Source organism: Rhinolophus sinicus, linkage group LG03 (genome assembly GCF_036562045.2).
Source record: "Rhinolophus sinicus isolate RSC01 linkage group LG03, ASM3656204v1, whole genome shotgun sequence".
NCBI lineage: Eukaryota > Metazoa > Chordata > Mammalia > Chiroptera > Rhinolophidae > Rhinolophus > Rhinolophus sinicus.
This window is the reverse complement of record NC_133753.1, coordinates 42,370,075-42,388,938: the sequence shown is the minus strand read 5'-3', so window position 1 is coordinate 42,388,938 and position 18,864 is coordinate 42,370,075. Positions and strand designations below refer to the sequence as shown.

The 18,864-nt window shown below is 48.6% G+C and overlaps 1 protein-coding gene across 3 annotated transcripts in view; it reads left to right on the top strand.

Moving 5' to 3' along the window:
* The first annotated feature begins 2,499 nt into the window (after positions 1 to 2,499).
* The window catches only part of PAQR5 (progestin and adipoQ receptor family member 5), a 65,282-nt gene continuing 48,917 nt past the window's right edge, over positions 2,500 to 18,864 (top strand). The window contains exon 1 of one of the 3 annotated variants that reach the window (XM_019725642.2): positions 2,500 to 2,647. In XM_019725642.2, coding sequence (XP_019581201.2) covers positions 2,617 to 2,647 — 31 coding nt within the window. In that variant the 5' untranslated portion in view covers positions 2,500 to 2,616. The remainder of the gene's footprint in view (positions 2,648 to 18,864) is intronic. The other 2 variants (XR_002136840.2, XM_019725641.2) reach the window with 2 other exon arrangements.

Genomic DNA, 18,864 nt, shown 5'->3' with positions numbered 1-18,864 from the left:
CTATGTCTCAGTAGAAGCTGGAACTTTCTATGGGATAGGAAATATGGGAGACGCATCCACACCCACCAAGCAACTTCAGCCTCCCTTCCCTCATCATTCTGCCAGCCACCATTATTTCAGCAAAGGAATATGATCTGTGTTCTTAGGCAAAACTCTGGGGCCCTGTGGAGTTGATTGGAAGGGAAGAGATGGGTGGTAAGGAGACCTCCTGAGGAAGCTATTGCAGGAACTTAGATGGGAGACGGGGTCCCTGGAAGCATCCCTTCTCCTCACATCCGGGAAGTATAGAACCCTGCCTTCTTTCCTGATTGCTTGGAGGGAGGAGGGCTGTGTTTTTAATAGTAGTAATAAACATTCAGTAACTGTTAGCTGGATGCCAGGCCCTGTTCTAAGTACTTTACATGTATTACAATAACCTCATGAGGTTGAAACTATATCATCTCCATTTTTACTGATGGGGAAACTGAGCTTCAGAAAGGTAGCACAACTTTGCTCAAGATGACACTTGTAGGGAGAGGGGGCCCCAGAATTAGCCTGGACAGTCTGGCTGCAGACCCTGCAGCCTTAGCCCCCATGCCATGCTGCCTTGATCAACCAAGGAGGCCACACAGGTGGGACAGAGAGCCTGGAGGACAAGGGGGTCGGCGTACCCCTCACATAGGAAGCAGCTCCTGTGCAAACATTAGATCCATGGGGAGCTTTGGCTTTCCCCCCAAGCCCTGCTATTGAACCCCAAATCCTTTCCTATTGTTATTGTGGTTTGCTCAGTTAAGATCTGAAATGCACCTGAGCCTTGGTGTTGGGGGAGGGATTCTAGAAGTTGGGCCTTACAGGATGTGTAGGAGTTTACCAGCTTGTTGGAAAAATTGGAGAGGAACTGGGACAGGGCAGGTGGAGGGAACAATGATAATGCTTTGCCTGCCTGAAGAAATGAATTCATAATGGTGACCCCTCCTGTGTCTGAAGCCACTGTAGGTTCCCCCCAAGTCCTGGTCCCCCAACCACTCCCTATGGTCTCCCTTCCTCTAAAGAGAATGAGGCCTTGACCTGAGGCACAAGTCAGGCATTTCTGTCCCCTGGCCTCTTTATCGCCACCATCACTACAAGTTTGGTGGCTTTCAGCAACAGTGGATGGAAAAGTACTCCTGCTCTGACATGATGTGAGTCAGCCCTTCATTAATAATGGTGTTGCACCATCAGCTCTGATGCTTGGTCCTGCACCCTGTGTCTGGCCCGTGGTTGGAGACATGGTGTTGGCTCCTGCTGGAGAAAGACAAGGTACCTAGGTGTTATTTTGAAATTATGCAGGATGGCAGTGAGGAGCCAATAGGCACAAGGGATACAGTCATTTTTGGCATCTAGGAAAAAAGACAGTGTCTCCCAAGGCAGTGGTCCAAAGTGTAATTCCCACCTGTTCTCTAAGCCAGGGTCTATCTTGGTGAGTTGTGCTCACTTCTGGCCTTGTCACCAGATCGGGGCCACCCCCAGCAAGCTCTGTGGGGACTTAAGTGGCAAATTTTGCCTAAAATTCAAACAGGCATTTTGCCTGGACACCATAGCCCTTTAAGACCATGGCCAGGCTGACCTTGCTGGGGTTCATCTGGAGCCTGCCAGGGGCACACAGCCCAGGCATCACGGGCTTCTAGATCCCATGGTCCCAGAGTCAGCCAGTCTACTAGCTTGTCACTGGCCTTTGAGTTGGTCACGGCGCTCTAGGGCACTGAAGGCTGGTGTGCCTGGTGTGCTGGTGGGGAGCCCTGGATTCTAATTCTGACACTAACTCCCTGTTGACTTTGGCCCTGTCCCTTTCTGGGTCTCGGTTTCCCCATCTGTAGAAGAGATAGCTCAGCTTAGATCAGGGACTCTTGACGTACTGGACTAGATACTTTGTTGCGTGGCCGCCCTGTGCACTGTAGGGTATTCAGCGGCATCCCTGGCCTCCACCCACCAGATGTCAGCACCACTCTCACTTCCATCTTTACAACCAAAATTGTCTCCAGACATTGCCAAGTGGCCCCTGAGACAACACTGTCTCTGGTTGAGAACCACTGGGTTATATTATCTCTGAAGACCCTCCCAAGGATTACCCTCAGAACCTAGGAGAAAGTTTTCTCTTTCCAGCCCCTATTTTGTAAATGTGGACTGTGTGTGAACCAGGAGTCCGTGGGTGGGGGCTCCAAGGGCTTATAGGGTACAATGTGAGCTATGAGAAAAGGGAAGGCTCTCAGTCTGCTGGGCCCCTTGCTGAGAGCCAAGGCCAAGTTCTTTTTGTCTTCTAGACCTTGAGTTACATAAAAAGGTGGGGGGCAGGGGAGGCAGGCCTGTGGTCGGCCCACGCACTAAGGTCAACAGGCTTCTAGCCAGTGACTAATCGGCTCTACGTGCTCTAAGGACTTGGCTTCTCCATGGTCCCCTCTCTTGCTGCCCTGGGAGAGGACACAGGAAGTAGATCAGCCTGCCTCCTGCACAGAGGAGGGAGAGCACAGAGCATGATGGTATCAGACACAAGGCTACGCATGCCTGCCCCCGACCAGCCCTAGTTTTATTTTGTTTATTCCTCTCAGTTTGCTGTTTATTATCTTTGTCCACGCAAGTCCCTTCTGACCTTGTTGCTTAATGGAAGGGCGAAGATTTATCTTCTCCAGAGGTGAGAAGGATTTATCGATGAATCTTGGAAGGAAATCACTGTTCTGGGGACAACAGGCTACGAGATTTGGGGTAGTATTAACCTAAAATAATTGGTTTGGGTTATTTATTCTCACAGTCCTCATTAAAGGACTGTAGATTGCTCTAGACTGCAGGCTAGATGCTGGGGAAGGAGCAGTGAGTTAGACTTAGTCCCTGCGTGCAGAAGCTTTCAGTCAGGGAGGACAAGCTATCAGTCTGTAATTGCAGTGTGCTCTGACTATGTGCAAGCCTACGCAGCAGAAGGTCTGGTCCACCTCACCCAGGGCATGTTGTAGGGAATTGGGGGTGCGTGGATGGGGTTTGGGGAGGTGGTGGTAGTGTACAGAGGGTTTCAACACAAAGAAGTGGGTTTGGGTTTTCTTTTCGCCTTTTTTATTGTGGTAAAATATACATAAAATTTACTGTTTTTATTATTTTAAAGTATGTATTTCAGTGTCATTAAATCTAGTCACATTGTTGTACAACGATCACCACCATCTAACCTTGGAACTCTTCACTTTACAAAACTGACACTCTGTACCCGTTAGACACTAACTCCTCATTCCCCTCTCCCCACAGCCCCTGTAACCACCATGCTTGTTTCTGTCTCCATGAATTTGACTATTTTAGGTACCTCGTGTAAGTAGCCTCATACAGCCTGGGACCTTTTGTGTCTGACTTCTTTCACTTAGCGTCATATTTTACGTTTCATCTGTGTTGTAGTGTGCTCCAGAACGTCCATCCTTTTGACGGCTGAATAATATTCCCTTCCATGGGTAGACCATACTTTGTTTATCCATTCTTCGGTCCACAGACACTTGGGTTGCTGCCTCCTTTTGGCTATTGTGAGTAGTGCTGCCGTGAACATGGGTGTACAGGTATCTATTTGAGTCCCTGCTTTTACTTCTTTTAGGCATATACTCAGAAATAGAAACTCTAGATCCTATGGTAATTTATGTTTATTTTTTTTGAGGAACTGCCATGCTTTTGAGGAAGAAGTATTTGAACTAGACGTTAAGGATGAACATGAAATCTCCAGGCATCAAAGTAGAGGAAGAGGAAGGGAAGAGAAAGGAGAGGGGAGATTAAGGGAGAGGAAGGAAGCAGAGAGCCTAAAATGTGGCATGAAACTAGTGGCACAGTGGCGTTTGTGCGTGGCACTGAAGCAGGTGTGGCTGGTGCTGAGGCCTTGGAGGGGTAGCGTGAAGGGCCTTGGGCCAGGCCAGGGAACTTGGCCTCCACACTGGAGGCCGTGAGAAGCATTGAAGGGGTTTCTAATCAGGAAGTGATACAGGCCAATTGTCACCTTAGAAGGACATAGCTGGGAGTGATGTCACAGATAGACTGGGAGAGAGAGAAGGTTAAGGCAAGAACCAAGTGGAAGAAAACTGGGTAACACTAAAGGCACATCATTGGAGTGGGTGGAGGGAGCAGGTCTGAAGGGTGCATGTACTGCACGGGGGTGCCCAGCTTTCTGGTTTGGCAACTTGGTGAATGGTGGGTAAGCTTACAGGAGGAGCAGCCGGTTTGACAAGATGATGAGGCGATAAGCTTGGGCCTACTTGGCTTGGAGGAGCCCCTGGAACCACATGGGTGGAGACAAGGGCTTGAGGGGTGTCCAGAGCCGCGCAGAGGTAGGTGCTGCAGTTGGGGACGGGAGCTGGGCAAGGGCAGGGGAAGGACTGCTGTTGTGCGGCACAGAGGACCCCGTGGAGTTGGAGGCCAAGACAGAGTGTAGCCTCTGCTCAGTGCAGGTCAGTCTCGGCCCTGAGCATTTCACATCCACACACGTTCACTGCCAAGCTCAAAGTTCTGTGTTTGAGGCTGGCCACTGGGGGTGAACATAGAGAGCTAAACATAAGACAGTGATTTTAATTCATTTATGCACTCCATAGAGCTTAGAAAATGGAACTTGGCTAATACCTTTGTACAGTTAAATATTTAATCACGATTGTGAGAAGTGATATGCAAGAGAAATGGCACGTGTTGTGGGGACATGATTTAGTCTAAGGCAGGGTTTCTCACCTCTGCACTATGGACATTTTTAGCCACAAAATTCTTTGCCAAGGGGCTGTCCTGTGCATTGTAGGGTGTTTAGCAGCATCCCTGGCTGCTGCCCCTATGCCACACACACCCCCACCCCAACTGTGACAACCAAAAATGCCTCCAGATATTGCCAAATGTCCCCTGGGGGCACAGTCATCCTCAACTGAGATCCATTGGTCTAGGGGTCAGGAAAGCTTCTTGAGGAAATGATGGTAATCTGAGTTCTAGAGGACAGATAAGAATGAATCAAGATAAAGCAGGTGTGGAGAGTGGAGGAGAGTGTTCAGGGCACAGGTGTGTGCAAAGGCCCTGAGAGAGGAAAGAGCATAAAACAGACCAACAGGAGGCTGGTGGAGCCAATGAAGAGCCGCCCAGTCAGTGGGCAGTGGGGGACGGGATGGACTAGGGACACTCCCTGGAGGTGGAGGACGAAAGTCACTGGATGCTGCTGAGTTACATTTTCAGCTTGTTGGGTTGGAGATCCCTGGGAGACACCCAGGTGGGGTGCTGAGCTCAAAAGCTAGGTCTGGCTGGAGCTATGGATTTGGGAGTTACATGCATATAGAAGGTGAGTGAAGCCCTGAGGTGAATGAGCCAGGGAACATGTGTGGACCAAGAAGAGAAGAGCAAAGAGAAGGCCTAGATGTGAGCTCTGGCAGCGCCAGCATTTAGAGAGTGAGGAAGAGCCTGCAGAGACTGTAGGAGTTCCCAGAGAGGGAGCAGAGGAACCGTGGGTTGTGTGGCGCCCTGGACGTGTGTTCACGGAGGGGCCTGGCCTGCTGGGAAGTCTGTGGCGCCAGAGAAACAGCCACTGGGCTTAGAGACCCATAAACGCCCTGGGGGAGGTCAGAGTGAGGTAGCTGAGGAATGGGGCAGGAGGGAAGGGAGACAGCAGCATACAGCTTTTCCAAAAATGTGTCAGCAGAGGTGAGGAGACAAAGTGTAGATGCCGAAAGGGAAGTGGATTAGGAAGGGTTTTGTTTTGTTTATTTAATCTTGTGTGTTTTGCCCCCTCCCACATACACACATTTTCCCCCCCTTAGAAAATAAATGTACATAGTTCAGAATTCAAAAACTGAAGATTTCACAAAAAGTCTTCACCCCCATCTTTCTTGGCTTCCCAGTTTCCTCCCCTCCTCCGAGGCAACTTCCCCAATTTCTTACAAATTCTGCCAGAGATGCCCAGTGCATGAATCAGTTAACACATATGTAGCGTCTTTCCCCCAAAATGGTAGCACACTGTACGCAGTCTTCTGCCCCTGACTCATTCTTTTCCCAGTTAGCTATTGTGAGATGCTTCCAGATTGGTATATAGTCTTCATTCTTGTTTACAGCTTTATAATATTCTACTACTACATAGATGTCATATAATTGAGCTAATCTTCTATTTTTTGGACATTACAAACAATGTCCCATCACCTTGTGCTTTAGTTATTTTGCAGTGTAGGCAGGTGCATATGGGATAAGGCCCCGGAAGTAGAGTTGATGGGTAGAAGGTATGTGAGTTTGTATTTTGAAAGATATCAGCAGATCGCTGCCCACAGAATTGACAAGAGTCTATACTCCTACCAGCAATGCATGGGGATGCTCGTTTTTCCACACCATCCGACAACATACAGAATTACCAGACTTACTGATATTTGCCACACTGAAAGACAAAAATAGTTTCTCCATAGAGTTTTAATTTGCATTTTTCTTGCTGGGAATCAAGTTGAACATGTTTTCACATACATATGGGCCATGTCTATTTCCTTTTCTATGAATTATCTATGCCTATGTTTTGCCCATTTTCTATCAGGTTGTTGGCCTTTTTCTTATGACATGGGAGGTGATCTTCATGTATTTGGAAAACTTGTCTTTTGTTTAGAATATAAATTATAACTGTTTTTTCCCCCAGTTGATCAAGGAGATTTTTGCTGTTGCTACTATTTTTTAGGAATTATGAATGCTGAGGGGAGAGATTCCCTAGCGAGGGGTGGTCCCTGGCACAAGGGTCGCCGAGGAGGCATTGGGGTGCATTCCAGATTGGGAAGGCTGGGAGACACCTCTGCTCTTGTCACAGGTAGGGCTGAGGGAGCAAGGTGCTGGTGCCAGGGTTTAGTGGCCACCGGTCGAGGGAGTGAAGGCAGATAGTTGAGTTCATCCGGGGACAGGGTTGTGTTAAGGAGGTACCAGAAAGTTTGAGGGGGCAGGAGAATTACTATATTAGCAAGAGAGTGATTGTCTTCATGAACCCTGGAAGCTGAGCTAGGTGAGGGGAAGTGAGTGGATGTGTGCTCTGTGTTTGCTTCCGTTCTATATGTCTGTCTGGCACCCATGAATCACTAAGGGCCAAGCTAACGGCCAAAGTTGTTTACGTCTCCCCTGCTATCCAGAGTCTGTACCCTGAAGCACCTCCTTATCTCATTCTCACATGCCAAGCCAATATTTCTCCTGCCCTAAATCAGCATAGGTACCAGACAACAAGGGACAGCCCCTATGCTCCAAAGCCCACTGGAATTATTCAAACAAGCCAACCCTAAGCTGTTTACCTGCCTTGCCCTGCCTTTCTCATGGCAACTCCAATAATGGCTCTGGCCGAGGCCTTCCCCTCACTCCTGCTTCTTGACCAAAACCTAGTGTTCCCCTTGTGGTTTCATGTACCCCCTTCTCTTGGAAAATGTAAGTAAGAAGTTTTTCTTTCGATGGCATTGACCTCCCCAGGAGCCATTCAGTCACCTCCGTGAATTAAAATCCTACAGGTACAATTGAGACATCAGGGATCCTTGGACAGGGACAGAGTATGAGGGTCAGTAAACCGCAGGTCCCAACAAGGCTGCAGTACTATCACAGTGTGAGTGGTTGAATAAGCAAGCTCTCAAGGCAGACTTCCTGGAGGAAGTGGGCTGGAGATGAAGCGAGGCCTCCTGGTGGGAATACAGGAGCACAGACTGGGAGGCCCAGTGTGTGTGTGCGTGTGTGTGTGTGTGTGTGTGTGTGTGTGTGTGTGTGTGTGTGGAGGCAGTGATCAGAACTGAGAGACTGGAGAAAAATATACAATGAGAAGGTAAATCTGACTGTGTATGAGGAAGGAGGGGGCAATAGTCCAAGATGAAGGCTGGGTCCTGTGGATGCTTTTTGAAACAGTTTTTTAATTCCCAGGAATAATTTGCTTTGTGTTAACTCCCTCTGGGGGTTCAGGGTGGGGAAGTGAAGCTGCTTTTGATGAAAGACCTAAGCAATAACTTGTGGTCCAACACTGCGTGAGGTCCAACTCAACTCTGGCTAAGACAATAAACTCCCTTCCCTCCACCCCTCCCCCTCCCCACACACACACTGTTTTGATATCACTTGAACATAAACCCATCCCTGGATGAACTCAACTACCTGCCTTCGCTCCCTCAACTTGCTACCACCAACCCCTGGCCCTGGCACCCACTTCTGCCCTTACGTCTGCCTGTTACACAGCAGAGGCCATGCCCCTCTTGTCTCTGCCATCTTGGTGCCTCCTACCTCCTCACCCAAACCCCCTCCTTTCTCCCAAAGCCTCCCTGCCCTGGGGTTAGAGGCCCATAACTGTTGACTTGCCCTGACCTTCCAGTAGCCTTTGAATTGAGAAAAGAGTTCTTGAAGACCAAAAAGTCTTCAAGACATGGAGAAGAGAGCAATCATGATGGAATGGTTGGCAGAGGCATGGCTGTATCGGAGCTGGGGGCTCTGGTCCACACTGCCACAGCTCACACAGAATCTTTGTGGGGGGTGGGTGAGAATTTGCCTGTTCTAATAATGTTGGCCCAGATCCCAGGCCTGTGTGTTATAAGTCAATAAATCCACCAGAAGTTCATAAATGTATGCACACGATTGGCGGTGACTCATGCCATCTTGTGATTTCTCCTTTATTGTTACCTAGAGAGTTATTTACCTCTTGAGAGTGGAATTTTTTGGAAAATAATCTCACATTTAGCCATTGCTTACCTATTCTTTGAACTCTGAACTGGTCTGGGTGCTATAGGTCTCACAGGTTTGTGACAGGAAAGACACCATGTAGTGATTCCCCAATATGCTCTACAGCCCGTTGCCAGTCCAGAGAATAAAGGAAAGCCAGCTGGGCTGTGGTTGGCAAGAAAGACTTCTTCAAAGAGGAAGAGCTCGAGCAGACAGTGGGTCTGGAAAGGGTGGCTAAGAGGAAGGAAGGGGAAACGAATGCCCTTGTTTCTGGCATTCCACTGGCCATGTGTCCCTTGGGGAGGTTGAGGATCAGGCCTCCAGGTGGCAGGAGGATGGTAATGGCCACCCTGGGGCAACAGGTTAGCTGCTAGGATGGGAAGGGACAGGAGGCAAGGGTCCCTGCCAGCTCTGTCACAGTGGGGTAGCTGTTATCTGATGAAGCCTCTATGCTGGCTAGGAGAGCCCTACGGGGACCGTGAGCTAGATGGGAGAGGTTGGACTCAATGACCTTGCATTTCTCTGAGAGACTGTGAGGCTTTGAAAACTTCCAGTGGGGGTTTGTTGCCTCCTGAAGGATCCTTCTGTTGCCCCCAGGGCAGGAAACAAGTGTTTCTCCAGATCAGGGCTCAGTAATGCTTCTCTCAGGAAGTCCTTCTTATGAAAGGTGGAGGTGGGAACAGCAGGTACAGGAAGGCCACCAAGAGGGGACGGCGTCCATTTCTGAAATATGGGACGTAGGTAGTTTATTTCTTGAATGTTTTTGGTACACATCCTCTCTGGAACCTGACTGATGATTTAAACAAATTGTAAGTGATAAAAAAAAAAAGAAGGAATTGTGTGAAGGAGGATGAAACATATGGCTTAACCGCTAGGCTGAGGATATGAGGTGGGAAGAAAGGAAAGTGGCTTGGTCTCCTGCCCTCCTCCCACCTCCTTCCTTCCTCGTCTGGTTTGGTTCCATGTTCACCATCCTCCCAGGGATGGTTCCTTTAAGCCCCACAGCTGTCCAGCTAATGGAATGTTGCTTTTCAAGACTGGAGGCTTCAGGGCTTACCCTGTGATCCTGAGCAAGCCTCCCAACGTCTCTGGAATGGGTTTCACACCTGGCTTCTGTTCTGGAAGCATCGCTTTTGTCATTTAGTTGCCTAGTTTCCTTCTCATGATCAAGTCTTTGCTTGTCATCCTCAAGATTTCCTTGAGAGTCTGGAAAGAGCAGAAGAGGAGTCTGAGGAAGTCAGTTCCAGTGGTCGAGCTCTCACTGGCCGGGGCTGAGGAGGGGCAAAGCCTCCGGTGGGGCCTCTGCCCCCTGCCTGGGTGCTCTGAGCATGCCTCAATGTCTCAACGCCTCAGCTTTCACTTTCAAAGAGAAAGCGACTCTCCTGATAAAGTGGGCTTTGTTCCATTAAAGATGGCTTTGTCTAGACTCCCAGTTTTAGTTCCAGTGTTGTATTGGTGTGAGGAGGATGGAGGCTGACCCCGGCTCTGGGAGGTTAAATGAGTCCTGCTCTGGGTGAGCCAAAGGGTTTCACGCATCTGGTTGTGCCCAGTCATGCCTTCAGCATTGCTCACTGAGCACCTGGGGGGTGCCAGGCAGGTATTGCCATCTCCATTTTCTGATGTTGGGGTGGGGAAACTGAGGCACGGGACGGTCATGCAGTTTGTGCAGTCACTTGGGCCTCTCAGGGACAGCTCAGTAAGACCTGAACCAGGTCTCTGGACTCCTTGCCCAGTGCTCTCCTCCCTCAAACGGTTTATGATGGGCCCTAACACAGCTGGGTTCCTGCCCTTCTGCTCCACCCCTCCTGCTCTGATTTACCCCCTGAAGTGCCAACTGCTCCAGTTATGGTGGAAATGAATTCACTTTGCTCAGGGAGAAGGATCTTGGTCTCTGTATGAAAAGGGAGAGGGGAAAAAATTTCCTCTAATTCAGCTAATCACCAAGACACCTCCCTTCTCACCGAAGTGTCAGTATGTTCCTGAGGCCCTTCCTTGAAGGCCCAAAGAAATGCATCTATAATGGTGAAATTTCCAGCCTCAGAGTGGGGGGGTGGCCCCTGATTTATACTGCTAAGGTCACCACTGTTCCACTTCCTTACACAGATGCCAAGCCCAGTCTGACATTCCTGGGCCAAGAGACACAGAGACGTGTATCCAGGAGTGCTTCCACCTCCATAGTACTTCTGCTTCACAGTGCTCTGTGGGACGCTGCGAGGACAGGCGTTTTAAGCATGAAAATGAGTTTTTCCTTCTCTTTTCACATGGAAGCCTGCCTTTCCTTCCCTGGGCAAGGTTAATCATTTTCCACAATAACCAGTGGCTGTTGGGGCTTTGAGGGGCAGGCAGGGGTGACTAGGACAGCTGCTCCCACGCTGCTGCCTCTGGGGGCACTCTTGGGTTCTGGGCGGACCTCAGAGCAGGGGTGCAAGGCCAGCCTGGAGGCTGAGGGGCGGTCTGGTAGCTGAGGCTCAGGGAAGGCAGGGGTTACCATGTCCTCCTTCCTGAGCTCTGGCTGCACGTTCTTGGGAACTGATTCGGAAGGACCCATTGTTCCCATTCTTCATGGGTTTTTGAATAATGCGTTTGCCTCAGCCCTTTTCAAAAGCCTGTGCTTAATAATGACTTTGTGTCACGTTTCAGCCACTGGGGCTCTTAACCCACCACTGAGTTCAGATGTGAAATGTGTTGCTTGTGACATTAGGTTAGCAGGAAAAATACCATCCTAGCGAGGAAGAAGCACAATTAGTTTGTCGTCTACCTTGTAGCCTGTGGCAAGCCCCAAAAGAAGGGTCCCCCATCTTAGCAACATCATAATAAAGGCAGGTGACCCGCTGGACACCTGCTGTGCCCCCAGCCCTCACACACAGGCTCTTGTTAATGCTTGAAACAGACCAGAGAGGTAGTCACGCTGGGGATTATAAACATGCCCACCCAGAAGCATCTTGTGAAAATTCAGTGGAGTGTAAAATGCCTGTGTGGGGCGTGGAATAGACTAAGTCCTCAATAAATGGGATTTCAAATCAACACTATCGTCCCCATGTTACAGCGGAGGAAAGTGAGGCCTGAAGAGACCTGACTCCAAGGCCCAGAGTCACACATCACTAACGGGAATAATTGCATTTATGGAGGTCCCGCCTGTCAGAGGTCCTCAGGGGCTGTGGGGCCATTTGCAAGTCTCATCCTTTCCCAACTGGGCCCTATGTCCTTCTCCGACCCCTAATGTCCTCTAGTCTCTGCTGAGAGTTTGGGCCCATGCTGGTCCCATGCCCCGTCCACGTGACCGTCTTCCTTCTGCGAGTTCACACTGTCCTGGGGCTATGGCTGCCCTGACCACTTCCCCATCACCTGCGGGGTGTGTGCTTGGGTAATCATTATGTGAAATGGCTCACCCAGCAGTTCCATCAGTTAACAAGCCCCCCAGTCCTGGTGGACGAAGCTCAGGGTTAATGATTGCCAAGGAAAGCTTCTCAGGAATGTGGCTTCTCTGAGGAGGCAGGTTGCTCTGAACCCCCTGGCCGGAAGGACGGGTACATCTGGAGGCGCCTTTCTCCGCCTGCTCCCTGTGACCCCGTTGCCTTGCTGTCCTCCCATCTCTTGTCTCTCTGAACTCAGCACCAGCACGCCTCCCTGCTCACCCTCTGCCAGCCCACTTCCCTGCTCTGGGCTTTTGCACTAACGTTCCTCTCCCTGGGGACACCATTCCCTCTGCCAAAGCAAGTCCTCCTCACCTTTTGTGACGCACCTCAAGTGCGGCTTCCTCCAGGGGTCTTCTCTAACTGCTCCAACATCTTTGCTCCGGGGCCCTTCTCTGAACTTCTCTAGGATCATTGGGCAGGATTTTCTGAGCCTCCCCAGCACATCGGGTGCTGTGCTTGGTCGTAAGCGGGATCCCAGCCTGCAGTCCAGGAGGGGGATAGGCGTGCTCCTTTGGGTCAGCACAGGAGGCCCCAGTCACCCGAGGGCTGATGGAAGGCGAGGGGCACTGGAGTCTGATGAGGTGGAACCCTGCAGGATGAGGTGGAATTTTCCAGGCATACAAGGAATGAGGGTCAGGGCATCTGGAAGCAGAGGGAGCAGCGTGTGCAAAGGCGTGATTCAGGGATGAGATAAGGATTCAGCTGTGGGTGTGCAGCATGTGAGGCACCCATGACGTGCCCAAGTGGGGGTGTCCAGGAGGCAGGTGGCCTCTCAGAGAAGTCTGTCTCCTTCTCTCCTCTTGCTCGTTCACGATTTTCTTGCTAAATGTATCTGTCTCCTCAGAAATCAAGGCTTCCCCTTCGGGGAGGCAGTGGTTTCTTATATTGATCAAGGGCCTGAGCATGGAGCACGTGGTCACTGAGGAGGTGTGGAATTGCATCTAAAACTCACCTCCTTTGGTACCTATCCCTGGACTCCCATTCTGCCCAGCCCGAGGGGAGGGACCTGCAGCCACCCCGGGGGGGCAGCCAGCCATAGCACAGGCCCCCCACTGCAGGGCTCAGTGGCAGAGCACCTCTGGGCCGGCTCTGCTCTCACCTTTGCCAGAGGCGCCCAGCAATGTCAACTCTGGCTGTGATTTACAGTCCCCTGGGCTCCTCCTCCCTCTCTGGCCTTTGGGGAGCCTAGCTTACCTGACAGGTAGTCGGCCTGGGGAATCAGTTGTCTTTTAAAGCTCCCGGGTGATACTGAGTTTCAGGAGTTGAGAACCCTGGGCTAGATGCCCAGCACCCACCTGTCCAGTGCTGACAACGTGTAGAAATAGTTCTGTTGGCGTAAAATAACCAGGGCCGTTTTACTCTGCATATCATAGGGTACCAGAGTAAATCTTTGCATTTTATAAAAAGGTATTTAAAAATTTAAATCAAGTATTTAATAAAAATTTGAAGCCAAATATTTAATCATTTTAAGTACGAAAATGTATAACCGTTTAGGCTATCAAGTAAATGTAAATTTATAAAAATAGATGATAATTCTGGTCTATATTAGCAGATAAACAAAAATGAAATATTCAAAACATTAAATCTACACACTTCCAAAACAAATCTAATCATGAAAAATTGAAGGTGAAATATTATTTGATCCCTTTTAAAGCGGAATCTTAAATTCAAAGGATGTTGGCAGTATCATTATGTCATAAGTATGTTTTTTCCTATAAATTTTCTAGAAAAAGCTTTTCCTGACTCTAGCCTAGCTGTGGAACGGTGAGAAGATATATTTGTGAGATATCTTCAAATATTTTCTGCTGACAAGGACTTTTGGCTTTTTTTTTTTTTTTTTTGGAACTGGAGTCTTTTATTTATCAGGAGTCATAGCTTTTGTTTCTGAAGCATTTCTGGTTTGTCCTTGAGTTCTTTAGTTTTATCTTGTTCAGATGGCGATTCTGATGCAATGTTTCCTGTATCAGTTTCAAACTGTCATGTTGATTTTCCATATGTTAGGAAAGTCTGTGACTATAGTAATAATTATTCATGCAACAGACTTTTGCTTTGTCTACTGCCATGCAACGCCTAAGAAGAACTCAAGGCATATTTCACATTTCAGTGTTGGTTGTTTCTTTTGACAATTGTGATTGTCTCTTTTTCCAATCATATCCAAAAATGGAGAGATTACTATAATGAAATTCCATGCCTGGCTTTAACAATCATCTATTTATGGCCAATTTTCTTTCATCTCTATCCTTACCCACCACCACCCTTACTCCCAACCGGATTCTATTGAAGCAGGTCCAAGACCTCATATCATTTCATCTGTAATTACTTCAGTTCACACCTCTAAATGAAAAGGCACTTTAAAAACATAACCATAGTACTCTTGTACCTTAAGAACTGGTCACTTCTTATTATCTTAAAATATCCAGTGTTCAGATTTCCCCAATTGTCTCATAGTTGGTTTTTATAGTTGGTTTGAGATTTCAGATCTTAAAAATTCTGAAATAAACATTTAGGACCAAGCAGAATACCTGATTTTGGCACTGAAGTGCAGGATTCATGAATACAGCATGGCAACCACTGTGTGGAAGGTTCTAGAGAAATGGACCAGACCCTGCCTCTAGCATTCAGAGTGCAACGGGCAGCAGAAGTCATTCAGTTGTTCAGCAGACATGCATTCATTCAACAGTAACACCGTGCCCACAGCAGCAAACCAGACAGCCTCTGCCAGTCTTGACCTGAGGGAAGCCAGGGCACTGGTATTTCACAGTGAAGTTCTCAGGTGGGATGATATAGACCCTTTCAAGTGATACTTGAGTTTTGACTTGAAGAATGGGTAGAATTTTGTCAAGAAGAGGAAGTGGTAGAAGAGGTGTCTCACCCAAAGAAACAGCAAGTGCAAAAGCATGAAGGTGTGAAAACCCCTGATGTGTTTGAGGACAGAGACCAGCGAGGTGCATAGGGCATATTGCGGTGGGGTAGGGGGGGAGGTGCGGCTGGGGTCGGGTAGGCTGTGGGGGCCTTGAGGATATGCTAAGGAGTGGGGTCTTCTAGGACCTTCTGGAGGGAACCCCACGATTTTGTAGTAGGAGCATAAAGTACAGACCATGACTCAGGAGAGCAGAACCTTGCAGGAACTCTGAGTTGTTTGGATTTCCAAGCTCTTCCTGGAGCCCTACATCTACTAGACCACGAGTCCTGTGAAGGCAGGCCTCTGTCTGCCTCCATTTCCATATATCTCCAGGGCTAGCATGGTGCCTGGCACACAGAAAGTGCTCAAAATGTATCTGTTGACATCTATTACCCATCTCCACCTTCACCGTGGTTATGAAAGAGGGAGCCCTCTTAGGCCTTCGGCTTGGAAAGGTGGTGGCTTTTCCAAAATACGTCAGTTATTTGACTTGAGGACCTGGACACCACTTACACTGAATGGAGGCCGTCAAGGCCAGGGTTGCCCCTGGGCCAGCAGGCAGGACAGGGACACATGGAGGGAGGTTCAGATGTAAGATTTTGTAGTAGGTGTGTAAGGAAATGCCACTGTTTGCAATGGCTTTGCAAATATTTGCAGTACAAATTTGCCATTGTTTGGCCCACATAGCTAATTTCTTTAAGATTAGCCAAGGGTTGAGGGACTCATTCATTCATTTCCTTTTAATAGTATTGCTGCTTTGCTAAATAATAACAAGAACAACACATGCTCGTTGTGGAAAAACTCTAGTATTATAGAAAAGTAGAAAGAAGAAAGTAAAGCAAATCCCTAGAGCGAACCACTACCATCTCGAGAAAGCCATTGCACACAACTTTGGGGAACATCTTTCCAAACACTTTTCTGTCCATAAATGCAAGCTGTTAAATGTAACACGTTTTTATATAGATGGTGTTACAAGACTTATGCTATTCCATAACCTGCTTGTTTCATTTAACAACATATCATGACACCATTTCCTGTCAGTAACCACAGATCGGTAACATTTTTAATAACCACACAGTACGATTTTGCATGGATGTACCATAACTTACCCAGCCAGCTCGCTATTGCCAGAAATTTGGATTGTTTCCAATTTTTCTGTACAACGTGCTCAAGAATATTGTGCAGCCTTTTTCAGATGAGCGAAAATCGCCTGGCAGTAAATATCTGGAATAGCTGGGATAGCTGGAACAAAGAAAAGTTCAGGTCACTCACTGAGTCCAAAAGCCAAGTTGGAAGGTCGCTATGGCAACTCCTCTCCGCAGCACGTGGAGCACCCATTAGTCACAGCTCCAGCCAGGGAGGTGGGTCAGAGCCAAAGGGAAACAGTCTGTTTTCATGCAGAGTTATAAACCAAGGGCAGAAGGAGCATGAGGGAGCATTAATGTAGAATTCAGACGGTTTGGGGTGCAGTGGTGATAATAGCCATCATTTACTGAGTGCTTGTTATCTGATAGATCCCATGGTTTTTCATCCTCACAAGAGCTATCGATACTTTCATTATCCTCATTTAACTGATAAGAACATTCAAGTTTAAGAGACAGGTAATTTGCCAGAGGTACACAGTAAATGATGGAGCCAGGATTTGAAATTGAACAGCATCCACTCCTCAGAATTCTCCTTATCCGAGGTAGGGTCACCACCCTCTGTCCCATCACTATCCCTGAGACCTCCAGTCCGGACTCCCCAGCCCCCTAGTGCATGAATTCCCACTACATTCAAATGGGGTGCATACCGAGTCTTCACCTGGGCACTTCTCCAGGACCACCCTAGCTACCTGCCAATCTACACCCTCCATCACCTCCGTGCTAAACTGCAGACAGCTCCCCAGGTTGTGTATTCTTCCTACCCCCATGCCCTGGCTCCTGCTGCACCCTCCGCTTAGAATACCCTCTCTCCTCCGGCTGCTGTGCTTCTGTGTATTCTTCAAGACTCAGCTCAAGTTTCATTTCTTCAAGAAGTCTTCCTTGACTCCTTAGTGTGATGTCCTGCCTCAGTGTTCCCTTAGAAGCATCTGGTTCTAACTACTAACCAGATGTGCTTGTCATCCATTATTAGTGCCAATCTCCTACCCTAGAAGAGGGTGCTCTCTTATGGGATAGGACTCTCTATCCACTTCTCCATCCCCAAATCCTGCCGTAGCCATGGACACATAGTAGGTATTCAGGAAGGTATGCTGTGAATGAGTAAATGACAGAGCATGTTGCTGTCCACACTTCCTGCCTGCTCCCATCCCCAGGGCCTGGAGACACAGGGACTGCTTCAGCCCAAGCAGGTTGCATGAGCGCGCTGCCCACCAGCAGCCACTGCCTGCTTCCCTGCCTCTCACCACAATTCCTATTCTTTCCCTACTAGGGAAACCGAGGTACTGGGCAGATCCTTTATATCACCCCTCTTCCCCTGCCTCACCTTTGTCAGTTTTGCCCTGTCTGTCCCAGGAACCAGAATCGTTCTCATCCTTTGGGTCCTCTGTCTTGCTCCTTTCCCTGAGGGAACGCTCAGTGCTCGGAAAGTCACCTCTGTCTGACTCCTAAATCGATCTGTAGCCTCTACTTCACCTCCAAGATGTGGTCACATATTTTTAAAATCAAAATCTGTGCAAATCAAATTCAACTTGTCTGAAAACTGCCCCGGTCTTCCTCCCTTCTTTCATGGGTGTCATCATTTCCCCGCCCCTGGGAGATGGCGCTCAGAGACCCCAGCTCTCTCCTTTACCACTGGGGTCCCAAATGCAGAGCTCCCAGCTGATCCTGGCAGGAGTGTGGGGGCTGCTCAAAGGCAAGGAGCAGCCACTTGTCTCCATGTGTGAATTCAGCCCAGGGCTGTAGGTCTTCAGATTTGTCAAGAGAAACAGGACAAATCTGGAATCCAGGTTTTTATGTGAGGTCCCTTGATTTTTTTCATGATGGCCTAGATTTTTTTTTCTTAATCGACTTTATTTTTTAGAGCAGTTTTAGGTTTATAGAAAAATTTTGCAGCAGGTACAGAGAGCTCCCATATGTCCCCTTCCCCCATCCCCAAAGTTTCCTTTATTATTAATAATCTTGCATTAGTGCGGTGCATTGTGTTACTATTGATGAACCAATGCTCATACACTATCGTTAACCAATGTCCATAGTTTGCATTAGGGTTCACCCTTTGTGTTGCACATTGGATGGGCTTTGACAAAAGCATAACAAGGTCATGTAGCCACCGTGACAGTATCATCCTATTATTTTTAAAACACTTTAGAAGCCCAAACTCTGTGCTTTGCACACTCTTTCATCCCACGCTGCCTCTCTTTTTTGTTGTCTGTACTGCACTCGGTCTTTGGTGCTCCTCACCTCTCTGTGCTTCTTGGAGTTTCTGGTGCCTGCACATGGATAGTTTCTGATCTCATGTCTCTACCAGACGTGAGCTCCTGGAGACGCTCAGAGAAATCTAGAAGCTAGGTCTCCCCAGTGCCTAGGGCTTGAGTGCTTTGAGGATTCACTGTGTATTGAGTAAATGCCTGCACGGCTGCTGGGTGCAGCTGACAACCAGGAGAGAACCTGTGGCAAGGACCAGAGACCTGGGCAAATCTCAAGTTTCAGTGGCTGCAGAGAGGAGTGAGCAGGCATCCCAGCAAGTACAGTTTTAGAGCGGGCAGAGTGGAGGACAAAGCTTTGGAGCCAGTGGAGGTCTCCAGGGCAAAGGGAAGGAGCTACCCTGATAAAATGTCCCTATGCGCCACCTTTCTCTTCCCTCCAGTCTGGGCGACAGCTTCCTGTAGGAAAGTGGGCGATCAAGCAAGCATGGGAAAACATTTGAGAAGGAAAATAAAAGCTCCTCCCTGGTGGGGCTGACCCCCGCCTCCCAGCCCCGCCTCGTGGC